General features: G+C 49.0%; 1 protein-coding gene across 2 annotated transcripts in view; it reads left to right on the forward strand.

The window, feature by feature from the left end:
• The window catches only part of LOC137421405 (uncharacterized), a 243,643-nt gene that overhangs the window by 89,645 nt on the left and 137,138 nt on the right, over positions 1-16,860 (forward strand). Inside the window, exons 7-9 of one of the 2 annotated variants that reach the window (XM_068107435.2) lie at positions 10,720-10,920; positions 13,685-13,741; positions 15,585-15,626. In XM_068107435.2, the coding sequence (XP_067963536.2) occupies positions 10,720-10,920; positions 13,685-13,741; positions 15,585-15,626 (300 nt within the window). The remainder of the gene's footprint in view (positions 1-10,719; positions 10,921-13,684; positions 13,742-15,584; positions 15,627-16,860) is intronic. The other variant, XM_068107436.2, reaches the window with a different exon arrangement.

Here is a 16,860-nt window from a genome sequence, read left to right on the forward strand (position 1 = left end):
ATGACGGCTGTCGGCTGAAGCTAGCGGAAGTTGCTTGGCGGCCATATTGGGAAGCCGATTGTGACATTCGTCCACATCCATCAGGGCAAGTAATACAATACACCGGACTCGAACATGCAACTAAATTGGAAGTTTATTGTTCAATAGTTGTTATTTTTCCTTAGCTATCTGATGCCAATAACTGCAAATGAGGGTTGTATAAATTACAGCACTAGGTGGTTTGCCATTGCCTTCCCACTTCGCAGTAGCAGTAGGTAGGGCAGGAAGTTGTTCAGGGTCCTGGTACGAATCCCGATCCTGGTATTTCACGGGCAGGGCGACTGATCATCCTGGCGAACGTTAAGCCGGCTGTCTTGTCTGCTAGTGAAGGAGCTGGGGCTCCCACGTCGATCGGGGAATCGGAATCGGGGAATGGAAGCTGAATGACAGTTGGAAAGTGCCTGTAGCATACTTTATGATAAATGGATTGTCGGGGAAGGAACAGGCGAATTTGGTGACACAATGTCTACTAAAATTGCATGATATCGGTGCAGAGGTGGTTTCCTTAACTTGCGATGGACCGTCCGCTCATTTGACAATGTTACGTGAGCTAGGTGCCGACATCACGCCGCAGAATGTGAAACCAACATTTCCCCACCCAGCAAATCCCGAAAAGAAAATTTGTGTTGTACTCGATGCATGTCACATGCTTAAACTTGCAAGAAACTGTCTTGGATCCATGAAAATGATGGAGGATGGCAACAAAAAAGTCATCGCGTGGAAATACATCCAGGCACTCTTTGATTTGCAGAAGAGGGAAGGCTTGCGTCTGGGAAATAAGCTCTCCCGGAAACACATCGAGTGGAAGAGCAATGTCATGAAGGTGGACACAGCTGCTCAGACATTGAGCACTAGTGTGGCAGATGCAATTCGGTTTTGCAGGGACACTTTGCAACTATCAGAATTTCAGGGCAGTGAGGCTACCTGCCAATACATTGAAACATTGGACAAACTGTTTGACATTCTAAATTCTCGCAATCCATTGGCACGAAACTACAAGGCACCACTCATGACATCACGAGAAGGACTTTTCCTGCCATTCCTGGATACTGCCTACAGTTACTTGTCCAACATCAAAAACATGAATGGTCAAGTTATGACCAATACGCGTTTGAAAACCCCCTTCATTGGTTTCATGATCTGCATAGAGAGTGTCAAAATTTTGTATTTCACATATGTCAAACCTGCCTCATCTCCCCTGCGATACCTGCTCACGTACAAAATGAGCCAAGACCACATTGAACTTTTCTTTGGAGCGGTCCGCATTGCATGTGGAAGTGGGAATAACCCAACGGCCCGGCAGTTTGTTGCCGCATATAAGCGCCTCTTGATGCGACATGACATCAAGTCTGCAAGTGGGAACTGTTCTGCACAGGACTCAACCAGAATCCTGAATGCGGCTTCCTTCAAGTGCGTTGCAAAGCAGGCTGTGCCTGACGAGAGTCACGACATGTTGGTGGCCAGACGATACGACCTGGAGTTGAGATCGCCGGCAAAAGAGGACCACGACTATGCGGATATTCCAAATTTTGAGCAACTTTCCATCTTTACAGAGTCATGTGTTGGCTATATTGCCGGCTATGTGGTGAGGATGGTGAGGAAGACTCTGAAGTGTAGCCAATGTCTTTCTGCATTGACCAGTAACAACGAAGAATGGCAAACCACACCAATGTACAGCCTGATTGTTACCAAGAACAGGGGTGGCCTCATAGTTCCCTCGCACAGTGTTGTTCGTGTCTGTGAGGCGACTGAACGCTGTGTCAAGAGGCTCCTGGCTGTAAGCAATGGCAAAATGCCTCGTGAAAGTGGGATAAGAGTGGCAATTTCCACTTCTGTCCTTTCTGAGGTCGGTCGGTCTACATTTGCTTCCTTGGATCGGCACATGTTTGACTGTGAGGCAGACAGCAACCATGTGTTTGCTTTAATACATTCTGTATCACAATCATACAGCAAGATACGTTTCCATCATGTTGTGAGAACACTCGATGATGACATGAAGGAAGAGCGCATCAGGAAAAAATATTGCAAACTGGTCCTGTTTGCTCACCAGTGAGGCAACACCAGAGCAAGCTGAAATATAAGAGCGACCTCATCTCTACATGGTGTGGGTGTGTTTTGTGGGTTAACTGTGAATTGTGTGGGTTAACTACATGACAGCGTTTCATGTCATTTATGTGACTGACTCACTGTTGATGTGTTGCTGACCCATGTCAGTGTAGAATAAACTCTGGTTATCATTATATCTGCGTGGTTTCTAACATCTCGGTAATAGAAACATACACATCTTAGTTACAATATAATGACTGAATTAAGTAACATCATATAACATGACAACAAATCAGATCTTTATATTGAGGAATATTATAGAACAAGCCAAAGAATGGCAAACGACGATGTACCTCAATTTTATAGATTTCTAGAAAGCTTTCGACTCCTTGCCCAGAGAAAGTCTGGGTCATAATGAAGAAATACAGCATACCTGGAAAATTAGTGAACCTTGTAAAAGCCCTTTACCAAGACTTTCAATGTGCGGTCGTCGACCAAGGTGAAACAACAGAATGGTTCAAGGTGAAGACAGGAGTTAAACAGGGGTGTAACATGTCAGGATTCTTATTCCTACTAGTGGGTGATTGGGTCATGAGAAGAACGATAAAGAACACCGAGCGGTAATTTTGGGCACTTTTTTTTCAAACAAGCTCTAAACCATTGGATTCCCCAGGAAAAATGCGTCTAGAACCAACTTCAAACTTAATGAACACCATTTCCTTAAAGAACGGGATTCTGAGCCCGAATATCAGTTCAAATATTAGTATTCTATATTAATTAAATAGTCGGCGGTCCTAAAATTCGCTCCAGCTGCATCATCAGTGCGCCACGCCTTTGCTTTGACAGGCTTACGATCGGCTTCCCAATATGGCCGCCAGACTATTTCCGGTGGCTTCACGGCGGCTAATGCTGCGAGGTGGCCAATTGGCTCTCCATATTATATACCTCCGTGCTTCCGGCTAATATGTTGAATGAAATAAAAACGAAGAAATATATGTCGGCATCATTGTTGACGTTTTTGTGACGACTATCATCAAACGAAATAGTAATATATCATAACGGAAAAGCAAAAGCGAATTTTTAATATATATCGACACATTGCCGGCGGTGTCATGTTGGGCGGTGTATGATACACCATGACGCGATTTTAAAAAATATATCTCTGCATTTTCCCGCGTGTGTGGATTGTTCTCAATTATTGCTGACACCGAGTCTAAAAGTAAAACCATCGATAAAAATGAAATCATATGGTGAGTTAGATTGGAGATAAAGGCGTGAGAGAGACTCAATGGCCTTGAAGTTACAGGCCTTTGAGAATTCATTTCGTTCTATAAACGGCAACTTTCATTGGATTTTCTTCCCGTTTTTTTTCAACCGAGTCTAAAACTATGTTAGCGACTGTGAAAAATGAAATGATTTATCGAATTTGATTTGAAATAAAACTGGGGGAGAGCAAGACACCACGGGCCTACAAAACAGGACTCAAAGCTATGCGAGTTAATAAAATGGTGGATATTTGTTTATAGCCACTCCCAGAATGGGTGGAGCTATGGGTGGAGCTACTCTGCAAACCGAGTAAGCCACACCCCGGACAGACACCCAACAGATAGACAGACAGACAGACAGACAGAATCATCTACGGCTATTATAATATAGATGATAATATAAACAAGCAGAAGAAGACAAAATGTCATGGCCCTCGCCGTGGTTTTGGTAATTTTTCTGTATGGAGATAAAGTCCGTCAGGCGGCCATCTTTGGTCAGATGACAAAACAAGCTCTTTTGCATATGTCTACACATGTTTTGTCTTTGTGTCAAGTTTGAAGAAAATAGGACCATGCATGTCCGAGTAATTGTTGCAGACGCATGAGACCAAATCCATAAGCACCATTTCAGACCAAGTCCAATGGGGCCAATAAACTAATTAGTGCCTTGAGAACCTTGCAGCGTACAATAATAATCCAGATACAAACAATCTGAATAGCCGTAGAGTTACGTGTGTTCGTATTCTTTATTTCACAATTCTGTTGCAGTTTGTTTAAAGTCAAACCTCATTTACCTGGACGAAATCACTTTACTCCTTTTCCGAGTGACTCGACGAGCAGTTTGCAAAGCGGTTGATATGGAACGTCTGGCTTGGCAAGCGATAGCAAGCTGCTTGCTAACAGAACACACCAAGCAAGCTGCTTGCTAACGGAACACACCAAGCATCTGCTTGCTAACGGAACACACCAAGCAAGCTGCTTGCTAACGGAACACACCAAGCAAGCTGCTTGCTAACGGAACACAGAGCAAGCTGCTTGTTAACGGAACACACAGAGCAAGCTGCTTGCTAACGGAACACACAGAGCAAGGTGCTTGCTAACGGAACACACAGAGCAAGCTGCTTGCTAACGGAACACACCAAGCAAGGTGCTTGCTAACGGAACACACCAAGCAAGAGGCTTGCTTACGGAACACACCATTTGTGAAGAAAGTCATATATGACTATCCTCACTCTTTGAACATTTAGAATTACATCTTTGATGTTGAACTTCGCGAGCTGACAGGATGGCCTAGAGGTACGTACACTCGGGTCCAAGCTGTCTAGTCTAGGTTTGAATCCAGTCCAAAATATAAACTGTCAGTTTGGTGTTTCATAGGCAGGGTTATTCATCAATGTGTGTGCCGTCCCTCGGATGGACGTTAAACTGGAAGTCCCATCTGCCAGCATGGGTTGGGGGACGTTAAAGATCCCATGGTGTCCTTCGCAAAGAGTAGGGGAGTTATCACTGGCACCCGAGGCAAATTCCAAATTCATGCCCTAACTAGGCAAATGTCAGTCCTGGCCAGCCGGTTCGTATATGCCTTGGGCCAAGCTTCCCCCGGCCGACCCCACGACGTGGGATAATAGTGGTCGTTAAAGAACAACAACTTTGATGTTGAACTTCGCGAATAATAAATTCCCAGCAATCCCTTGGTGTGCCAAACATGGAACAAACAAATAAATGAAGGAAACACACGACACTGTAGCGGCTACCGATGGGTTTTCACAATCGCCTTGCACCTATCAAGGACGCGGAGTGATCACCATACCGGGCTCGTCCAGGACGCCCGGGCAGGCTCGCCCTCAACTTGCCAGGCCGCAGCCAGGACGCTCGGCCACGCCCCCTCTCGCCTTTCCTGGGCAAACGCTCCGGGATAATGTGTGTATATATATTGCTGCCCGATAAACGGGCTTTTCAGAGTACCTGAGTGTTTTGTTTGAATAAAGCAACTCGGACGAATTCCAGCTTTTTGTCGCGTCCATTCTTCCGATCGACGTGGGAGCCCGAGCTCCTTCATTGGTGACCTACCGACATGGACACGGCAGTGGCCCTTAAACTGCCTACCTTCTGGGAGGCTCACACGGCGGTTTGGTTCGCACAGGCGGACTCCCTGTTCGCCCTGCGAGGCATCACGGCCGACGACACCCGCTTCCACCATGTGGTAGCAGCGCTCGGTCCAGCCACCGCGGCCCGCGCCCTGAGCCTCCTCGAGAGCCCGCCAGCCGCTGACAAATATGGCACGATTAAAAAGCTCCTCCTCGACGCTTTCGCCCTCCCATCGGCGGAACGCGCACGGCGCCTGCTCGACTTGCCCGAGCTCGGCGACACGCGCCCTTCCGAGCGAATGGACTACATGCTTTCGCTGCTCGGCGAGCACTCTCCGGCATTCCTGTTCCGGGAGCTGTTCCTCCGTCAGCTGCCTAGCCCGGTACGCCTCGCCCTGGCAAGCACGACGATCACGGATTCCCGTGCCCTTGCCAGGGAAGCCGACAAGATCTCCGCCGTAGGCCAGCGCATCGCAGCAGCGACCTGAGGCCCACCGCCGTCCGACGCAACACCCATGGCGCCAGAGCACCCGGCACGGTCGACGACCGAACTGCCGACGCAATTGGCGGCCGCTACACCGAGCCGACCACCTCCAGCACAACGACCGGGGCCTCCACCTGACCAAGCGTGGTGTTACTATCATGCCAGGTTCGGACAGAAGGCCCAGACATGCCGACCCCCGTGCACCTTCGGCAGGCCGGGAAACGGCCGGGCCAGCGTTCATTACCAGCCATGAGCGCCGGCCACACGGGCAACTTACTGTTCATCATGGATAAAGCGTCCGGACGGCGCTTCCTGTGCGACACCGGCGCCCAACTGAGCGTCATACCCGCCTCTGACCAGGACAGGCAGTCCGCGGTTTGCGGCCCCTCCTTGGTTGCGGCCAACGGATCGGCCATCCGCACCTTCGGCCCACGCAACGTCACCCTCTGCTTCGGCGGCCAACGCTTTGCTTGGACGTTTGTAACCGCAAACGTGCCCATGGCTCTGCTAGGCGCCGACTTCCTCTGCGCACACAGACTGCTGGTGGACGTCCAACGGCATCGTTTAATCAACGACGAAACCTTCAGCTCCCTGGTATGCACATTGAGCAGCTCCGCGCCGACCGAGCTGGCATGCGCCCTCCCGGCGGCGAACGAGTTTGCTCGCCTGCTCACGGAGTTCCCGGCCCTCACGGGGCCGACGTTTTCTGCCGTCACAGTACGGCATGGGATCGAGCACCACATACCAACCACGGGCCCGCCGGTCTACACCAGAGCCCGCCGCCTCGACCCAGCCAAGCTCGCCGTGGCCAAAGCCGAGTTCGACGCTTTAGAACACCTCGGCATCGTGCGGCGCTCCGATAGCGCGTGGGCTTCGCCACTACACATCGTCCCAAAGCCAGGGGGCGGCTGGCGCCCATGTGGCGACTACCGCCGCCTTAACGACGCTACCACCCCCGACAGGTATCCGATCCCGCACATCCAAGACTTCTCCGCCCGTCTGGCGGGACGGGTCATTTTTTCGAAAATTGATCTCATACGGGGATATCACCAGGTACCTGTCAGGGCGGCCGACGTCCCTAAAACGGCAGTCATCATGCCGTTCGGCCTATTTGAATTCTTACGGATGCCGTTTGGTCTCAAGAACGCGGCTCAGGCGTTGCAGCGCTTGATGGACGGCGTGCTGCGTGACCTGCCGTTCCTTTTCGTTTACCTGGACGACATCCTCGTCGCCAGCACGTCCCGGGCCGAGCACCTCCTCCACCTCCGAACACTGTTCGGGCGCCTCAGCGAGCATGGCCTCATCGTCAACCCGGCCAAATGCCACTTCGGCACGACGGCCGTTGATTTTTTGGGCCACCACATCACCAAGAACGGGGCCGCGCCGCTGCCAACCAAGGTCGAGGCCATCACCACGTTCCCGCGTCCCCACACCATAAAGGCCCGGCAGGAATTCCTGGGAATGGTGAATTTTTATCACCGCTTCGTGCCCCGCGCTGCTCAACTCATGCGGCCCCTCTACGAAGCCCTCCGGGGCAAGCCGGCCAAGCACGACATCGCCTGGTCCGCAGCAATGGACGCGGCCTTCCAAAGCTCAAAGCGGGCCCTCGCCGATGCAACACTGCTCGCTCACCCAGTGCTCAACGCTCCCATCGCCCTCACCACGGATGCCTCCGACTACGCGGTGGGCGCCGTACATGAGCAATGGGTGAACGGGGTTTGGCAGCCACTCGCTTTTTTCAGCCGGCAGCTCCGGCCGAACGAGCTCAAATACAGCACGTTTGACCGTGAGCTCCTCGGTCTACACCTGGCCGTCCGCCATTTCCGCCACCTCCTGGAGGGCCGACCTTTCACGGCTTTCGTCGACCACAAGCCGTTGGTTTACGCAATGGCCAAGGTCATGGAGCCGTGGTCGGCCCGCCAACAGCGCCACCTCTCCGCCGTGTCGGAGTTTACCACGGACATCCGGCACGTCGCCGGCAAAAACAACGCCGTGGCCGACTGTCTTTCCCGGGCCAGCGCGAACGCGGTCCACCTGGGCGTGGACTTCGCGCTTATGGCGGCGGACCAAACCACCGACACCACGGTGCAAGCCCTCCGGGCGGCGGACACGGGCCTCCGCCTGGCCGACATCCCCTTCGCGGACACTGTCCTGCTCTGCGACGTCTCCCAAGGCCAGCCTCGCCCCATCGTGCCCGTCACCTGGCAACGCCGCATCTTCGCCTCCCTCCACGGCCTTTCCCACCCGGGCCGGAAAGCTTCCCAGAAGCTGGTGTCGGCGCGATTCGTCTGGCACGGCCTTTGTCGGGACGTCTGCGATTGGACCAGCACCTGCACAGCCTGCCAACGGGCCAAGATCCACTGACACACCCAGGCCCCGCTGGCACCTTTCACCGTGCCCGAACGACGTTTCGACCACGTCAACGTGGATCTGGTGGGCCCCCTCCCCCCGTCACGGGGGTTCACACACCTGCTCACCATGGTGGACAGGACCACCAGGTGGCCGGAGGCCGTTCCCCTCGTCTCCACCACCACCGCCGACGTGGCGCAGGCTTTCATCGCCACCTGGGTCGCCCGCTTCGGCGCACCGGCGGACATCTCGTCAGACCGCGGACCACAGTTCACCTCCGAGCTGTGGGGCACAGTCGCCCGCAACCTGGGGGTCAAGCTCCACCATACTACGGCCTACCACCCCCAAGCAAACGGGTTGTGCGAGCGATTCCACCGCTCCATGAAGGCCGCGCTCATGGCCGGCCTTCAAGACGGCGGTTGGGCCGACCGGCTGCCGTGGGTCCTTTTGGGCCTCCGCACGGCCCCCAAGGAGGACCTCCAGGCATCCACCGCCGAGCTTGTCTACGGCCAGGCGCTACGCGTCCCGGGCGAATTCGTGCCCGACGCTACCAGTCCCTGGTCCGCAGCTCACCAGCGCTCGGACCTCCAGGAGGCCGCCCGACGGTTTGCCCCCATGCCAACATCCCACCACGGTGACCCCCAGTCCTACGTCGCCCCAGCACTTCGCACAGCGGAGTATGTTTTTGTGCGTCACGACGCACATCGGGGGCCACTCCGGCCGCCGTAAGACGGGCCCTTCCAGGTCCTGCGTCGCGACGACAAGTCGTTCGTCATCGACATCGGCGGCAGGTCGGACCGGATTGCGGTGGACCGCCTCAAGCCGGCGCACGTGGACGTCGACCAACCACCACGGGTGGCCCTTCTGCCGCGGCGAGGCCGCCCCCCATCCACGGTGCCCCCCACTCGACCGCCCACCACCACACCGGACCCCCCCCCCCACGACCCTCCAGGGGTCGCTTTGGCCGGGTCATCAGGACCCCCCTCAAATTGACCCTGCCGGTGCAAGTCGATTCTGGGGGGACGTGTGTAGCGGCTACTGCTGGGTTTTCACAATCGCCTTGCACCTACCGAGGACGCGGAGCGATCACCATGCCGGGCTCGTCAAGGACGCCCGGGCAGGCTCGCCCTCAACTTGCCAGGCTGCAGCCAGGACGCTCGGCCACGCCCCCTCTCGCCTTTCCTGGGCAAACACTCTGGGATAATGTGTCCTACGTCGCCCCAGCACTTCGCACAGCGGAGTATGTTTTTGTGCGTCACGACGCACATCGGGGGCCACTCCGGCCGCCGTACGACGGGCCCTTCCGGGTCCTGCGTCGGGACGACAAGTCGTTCGTCATCGACATCGGCGGCAGGTCGGACCGGATTGCGGTGGACCGCCTCAAGCCGGCGCACGTGGACGTCGACCAACCACCACGGGTGGCCCTTCCGCCGCGGCGAGGCCGCCCCCCGTCCACGGTGCCCCCCACTCGACCGCCCACCACCACACCGGACCCCCCCCCCCACGACCCTCCAGGGGTCGCTTTGGCCGGGTCATCAGGACCCCCCTCAAATTGATCCTGCCGGTGCAAGTCGATTCTGGGGGGACGTGTGTAGCGGCTACCGCTGGGTTTTCACAATCGCCTTGCACCTACCGAGGACGCGGAGCGATCACCATGCCGGGCTCGTCAAGGACGCCCGGGCAGGCTCGCCCTCAACTTGCCAGGCTGCAGCCAGGACGCTCGGCCACGCCCCCTCTCGCCTTTCCTGGGCAAACGCTCCGGGATAATGTGTGTATATATATTGCTGCCCGATAAACGGGCTTTTCAGAGTACCTGAGTGTTTTGTTTGAATAAAGCAACTCGGACGAATTCCAGCTTTTTGTCGCGTCCATTCTTCCGATCGACGTGGGAGCCCGAGCTCCTTCAACACCATCTTTCCCGCTCGGTCGGTCCAACGAGAACGGCGAGAGGAGGGAAGAACGAGATTACCTGCTTGTCGTTGTCCTCAATGTCAAAACACCCCACACCGAGTTCGCTCACCTTCTCAATGTCTAACGTGATGTTGCCTTGAGTGCTCAACTTCGTGCACAGACAAAGCGAAACGGATCGGCATCGATTTCGATACCGGCAGCAGTTTTGGCGCCTTGAGCAGTTGTTCCGATCTATCATTTAAATTACATCTTGGAGAATATACATTCCATATTGCATCACCTCGAGGGGAAACTAGACTTGCTAACCACTCAGAGCAGTCAATATCCGGGTTCAAGGTGCGTTTTACCTCCTGCGCATGCGCAGCAGCTATCGTGATAATTGATTTCCATTATCGTTATCGTTATAGTAAATCTAAAGCACGATTATTGCCGAACACTAATAATATATGTAGTATGGTTTGGTTTGGATTCATCACAGTTAAAGTGGAACTGTGTCGTTTTTCTTTTGCTTTCTCTTCTTTGTGTCCTTTTCTGTCAGGATAGAGTGGCAGAGACAGCCAGTTGGGATTATGACAATTACGATTTTGGAGAATGGAAAGAACCTGGCGTTGATGACGGAACTCCATGGAATGAGGATACCTGGGAATATGGCGAGACCCATGTGGAAAGTTGGAGTGACGAGAAGGAACAGGGTGGAGAGGCAAGGGAGAGTGAACTGGGAGAGGCAGCGTTACTGGGGGTAAGTTATTTTATTTCATTGTCATTTTGTTACTTGCAAACTCGAAGATTTTCAAATGTCTTGGTTTGTCTTGTGCGTTATTACTTGGAAATTTTTTTTTTTTTTGCAACTATGCAATTTTTGCAACAAAACTCCGGTTTGTGTGGTTGTTTGTGTGTGTGTTTGTCTGTCCGCTCATTTATACTTGCCTACAGGACACAATTTTAAACCGATATTCACGAAACTTTACCAAATCGTATTGTTTGTGGTCCGACAAAATCCTATATATTTTTGAGGTCAAAAGGTCAACATAGGCCAAAGATCAACCACTTTTTTTCGAATTTCTAAAATCTTCAATTTTCACCCCAATGACTTGAAATTTGAATAGGTTTTTCATTTCAGCTAACTGAATTCAACCACCAACTATTTTTTAGATCAACATAGGCCAAAAGGTCAACATAGGCCAAAGGTCAATAACCTTTTAAAATTACTAAAATCCTCAATTTTCATTCGATTGACTTGAAATTTGAATAGGTTTTTCATTTCAGCTAACTGAATTCAACCACCAACTATTTTTGAGATCAACATAGGCCAAAAGGTCAACATAGGCCAAAGGTCAATAACCTTTTAAAATTACTAAAATCCTCAATTTTCATCCGATTTACTTAAAATTTGAATTGGATTTTCATATAAGCGAACTGAAATCAACCACCAATTATATTTGAGGTCAACATAGGCCAAATTTCTAAAATTGTCAATTTTCATCCGATTTACTTAAAATTTGAATTGGATTTTCATATAAGCGAACTGAAATCAACCACCAATTATATTTGAGGTCAACATAGGCCAAATTTCTAAAATTGTCAATTTTCATCCGATTAACTTAAAATTTGAAGACGATTTGCATATGAGGTCACTGAATTAAACCACCAATTAATTTTGAGGTCAAAAAGATGCTCTACTGACTGCCATTCAACTTTGTTGTCTCTTGCCAAGTGTCGCTCTTTGAGTGATTTTTCATTCTGTCTGTTTGTCTGTGTCTATCACCGACAGGTCACAATTTTAAACCAATCTTTACAAAACTTCACCAAACGGTAGAGTTGGTCATAAGGAAAAAGCCTATTGATTTTGAGGTCAAAGGTCATATTGAGATCAAATTTCTACTATCATCCATCTTCATCCGATTGACTTGAAAATTGAACAGCATTTGCATATTGAGTCTATAAATAAGGAAACCAACTATTTTTTTTAGGTCAACAGGTTAAAGGTGAATCCAAGGTCAAACTTCAAAAATCATCAATTTTCATCTGTAAAATCATCAATTTTCATCCGATTGACTTGAATATTAAACAGCATTTGTATGGTGTCTCTCTGAATTAGGAAACCAACTATTATTATGGTCAAAGGGTCAAAGGTCAACTCAAGGTCAAACTTCTAAAATCATCAGTTTTGATCTGAAAAATCGTCACTTTTCATCCGATTGACTTGGAAATTAAAGAGCATTTGCATATTGAGTCACTAAATAGGGGAACCATATATTTTTATGGTCAAAAGGTCAAAGGTCAACCCGAGATCAAACTTCAAAAATCATCAATATACATCTGTAATACCGTCCATTTTCATCTGATTGACTTGAAAATTAAAGAACAATTGCATAGTGCCTCTCTGAATTGGGAAACCAACTATTTTTGAGGTCAAAAGGTCAAAGGTCAACTCAAGGTCAACTTCTAATATCAATTTTCATCTGAAAAAATATCATCAATTTAAATCCGATTGACCCGAGCTTTGATTGAGATCGTCAATTTTAATCTTAATGAAATGGACAATTTGATGTATCCATGGCAACTTTTTGGGGGGGGGGGCAGGGGTGGATTTTGCAAGTATCGTGCTCTGCATGACGTCTTCTTGTTTTTTTATTGTCGCTGGGCGCATCATGTTTTCGGGTTGTCCCTCCGTCCGTGATAGGTTTTGGTTACCGCGATAACTTAAGAATGGCTGAACAGATCTGAATCAAACTTGGTACAACTTTGTCCAACGAGGAAGAAATAAATTGATTAGATTATGGGGTCAAGAGATCAAAGGTCAGAGGTCCTGCTAGGTAAAATTCTGTTACTGCACTAACTTGTGAACCAGTGATTGGATTTTGGCCAAACTTAGTATAAGTATATATTATGATGCAAATATGAACTGATTAGATTTCAGCATCGAGAGGTCAAATTACAGGTAAAAACCTTATACTTGAGAACAGCTGAAGGGATTTTAATCAAAGTTGGTACAAGTATGTATAATGATGTAATAATGTGGGCGGAGGCATATCGGTTGAGGTCACAATGTCGAAGAGTGTCGTTGTAATTTCTTCTGTACTGGGTGCTTTTACCATACGATGTGCTTAAACAGTGAAATCAGAATAATAAATATCACCTTGAGGAACAACTTAATGTTAGGGAAATTTGTGATGAGCACATGCTTTCTACAAGCCTGTTGTTCCTGGATTGAGTAACGTGGTGACTTGGCAGTATATGCTCGCCTCGAGAGCTCAAACTCTAGGGAACGAGTTCCAAACAGATATCATGTGATTTTAACTTTGGTCACCTGCCCTGATGCTTTACCTTGCATGTAGCACAGTTGTGGCACATCAACCAGCTTGACAGATAGCATCACGTGGTCTTCACATGTAAAACCCATTGTATAGATGATAGAGGAAATGAAGTGTTGCTACACATCAGTATTGGATAATTCACCTGGTAAAGTCACCTGGTCATTTTCCTTGGTCTCTTCTGTACAGTTTCAAGGAATAAGGGGAGAAAAAGGACAAAAAGGAGACGCTGGACTGTTTGAACCGGTACGTTTATCTGAAACCTGCAACAGTACCCCTCACATCCAGGATAATGGGGGATTTTCTGAAGGAGAGGGACATGGTACTGCATTGAGTGTTGAGTGAAAGAGTGAAGGAGAGGAACGTGGTACTGCATTGAGTGTTGAGTGAGAGAGTGAAGGTGAGGGACATGGTACTGCATTGAGTGTTGAGTGAGAGAGTGAAGGTGAGGGACATTGTACTGCATTGAGTGTTGAGTGAGAGAGTGAAGGAGAGGAACGTGGTACTGCATTGAGTGTTGAGTGAGAGAGTGAAGGAGAGGAACGTGGTACTGCATTGAGTGTTGAGTGAGAGAGTGAAGGAGAGGGACATGGTACTGCATTGAGTGTTGAGTGAGAGAGTGAAGGAGAGGAACGTGGTACTGCATTGAGTGTTGAGTGAGAGAGTGAAGGTGAGGGACATGGTACTGCATTGTGTGTTGAGTAAGAGAGTGAAGGAGAGGAACGTGGTACTGCATTGAGTGTTGAGTGAGAGAGTGAAGGAGAGGAACGTGGTACTGCATTGAGTGTTGAGTGAGAGAGTGAAGGAGAGGGACATGGTACTGCATTGAGTGTTGAGTGATAGAGTGAAGGTGAGGGACATTGTACTGCATTGAGTGTTGAGTGAGAGAGTGAAGGAGAGGAACGTGGTACTGCATTGAGTGTTGAGTGAGAGAGTGAAGGTGAGGGACATGGTACTGCATTGAGTGTTGAGTGAGAGAGTGAAGGAGAGGAACGTGGTACTGCATTGAGTGTTGAGTGAGAGAGTGAAGGAGAGGGACATGGTACTGCATTGAGTGTTGAGTGAGAGAGTGAAGGTGAGGGACATGGTACTGCATTGAGTGTTGAGTGAGAGAGTGAAGGAGAGGAACGTGGTACTGCATTGAGTGTTGAGTGAGAGAGTGAAGGAGAGGGACATGGTACTGCATTGAGTGTTGAGTGATAGAGTGAAGGAGAGGGACATGGTACTGCATTGAGTGTTGAGTGATAGAGTGAAGGTGAGGGACATGGTACTGCATTGAGTGTTGAGTGATAGAGTGAAGATGAGGGACATTGTACTGCATTGAGTGTTGAGTGAGAGAGTGAAGGTGAGGGACATGGTACTGCATTGAGTGTTGAGTGAGAGAGTGAAGGAGAGGGACATGGTACTGCATTGAGTGTTGAGTGAGAGAGTGAAGGAGAGGAACGTGGTACTGCATTGAGTGTTGAGTGAGAGAGTGAAGGTGAGGGACATGGTACTGCATTGAGTGTTGAGTGAGAGAGTGAAGGAGAGGAACGTGGTACTGCATTGAGTGTTGAGTGAGAGAGTGAAGGAGAGGAACGTGGTACTGCATTGAGTGTTGAGTGAGAGAGTGAAGGAGAGGAACGTGGTACTGCATTGAGTGTTGAGTGAGAGAGTGAAGGTGAGGGACATGGTACTGCATTGAGTGTTGAGTGAGAGAGTGAAGGAGAGGAACGTGGTACTGCATTGAGTGTTGAGTGATAGAGTGAAGGTGAGGGACATTGTACTGCATTGAGTGTTGAGTGAGAGAGTGAAGGTGAAGGACATGGTACTGCATTGAGTGTTGAGTGAGAGAGTGAAGGAGAGGAACGTGGTACTGCATTGAGTGTTGAGTGAGAGAGTGAAGGTGAGGGACATGGTACTGCATTGAGTGTTGAGTGAGAGAGTGAAGGAGAGGAACGTGGTACTGCATTGAGTGTTGAGTGAGAGAGTGAAGGTGAGGGACATGGTACTGCATTGAGTGTTGAGTGAGAGAGTGAAGGAGAGGAACGTGGTACTGCATTGAGTGTTGAGTGAGAGAGTGAAACTGAAACTCTCAACTCTTTTTCAGGGGATGGTGATAGAAGGACCCCGTGGATATGCCGGCTCCTCGGTGAGTTCATGTCCAAGGCACACCTGATTGATTTTATATACAATATTAATATAATTATTATCAGTTGCATTAATGTGCTTGATTGACCTCAGGATAAAACACAAAATGGCCACTTCCTTGAAAAGCAATCCTTTTTGTGAGTTTTGATTGAAATATTTGTTTTTTATCTTATTCTGGATTATTGGCAATCTATTCGGTGTCTTCAACAAATCAGCACCTGCAAACTTTCAGGTTAACAATGAGTCTAAAGGAATTGTAGGTGTTTGAATAAACTGACCTCTTTATCATTGCGAAGAGGTCGCTTTGACTTGCGAAAACATAAACTTTTTTGTTTTCTTCTGGGTAGCAAATTGGATTATATTTGGTGAACTATCAGCTGATGTGAAACTTCAAACATCCAAATGAGATTTTGTATAAAAATCCAAACTTTTCGCCCTTATTTGACCTTTAATAACTCTATGAGAAAATGACTTGGTATAATTCAAGTTGAATTGGGATTTAGAGCTCATCATTTGTTTGGCCCATCATGCCGGCACAACATCAGCACCAGATTGATGTAATCCATCAGTTTATGGACTCGAATCCTCTGGGGGGTCTGGGGGCGGAGGATTGGGGGGCGGGAGGTGGACGATCAATGGGGAGAATCCCGAGGTGGCACTAATTTATCCGAAATTCTGTCACTGGTCCCATCGATGCTTCTTTGTGTCAATTGATTGGAGGTGAAAGGGAAAATAATAATAAAAACAATAATTATTGTAATAACCACCAAGGGATTTGCGTGCTCTGGGTTCTTGTTGACAAACGACCATTAATCGACTTATTGGGCATAAAAATGATTTTCAGGCAACTTTGGCTGATGATTTCAATTTCCTTCATCCACGTTCATCTATCAAGATGTACATTTCATTGAAACCACCATTTTTTTGTTTACTTTGCTGTATTTAGTGTGTTAGACACAAGTTATACACTTTGCCATTGATGTTTTATTACTTGCAAAATCGAAGATTTTTCAAGTATGTTGGTCGGCTGCGTTTGTGGTTCTGTCTGTTTGTCTGTTTATCACCGGCCTACAGGTCACAATTCCAAACCGATCGTCACGAAACTTCACCAAGTTGTATAAGTCGCCCCAATTGAAAAGCCTATTGATTTTGAGGTCAAAGGTCATCTGGAGGTCAAATTTCTAAAATCGCCATTTAAAATCAGATTGACTTGAAAATTGAAGAGCATTTGCATA

Source organism: Myxine glutinosa, chromosome 2 (assembly GCF_964187855.1).
Source record: "Myxine glutinosa chromosome 2, kmMyxGlut1.1, whole genome shotgun sequence".
NCBI classification, from domain to species: domain Eukaryota; kingdom Metazoa; phylum Chordata; class Myxini; order Myxiniformes; family Myxinidae; genus Myxine; species Myxine glutinosa.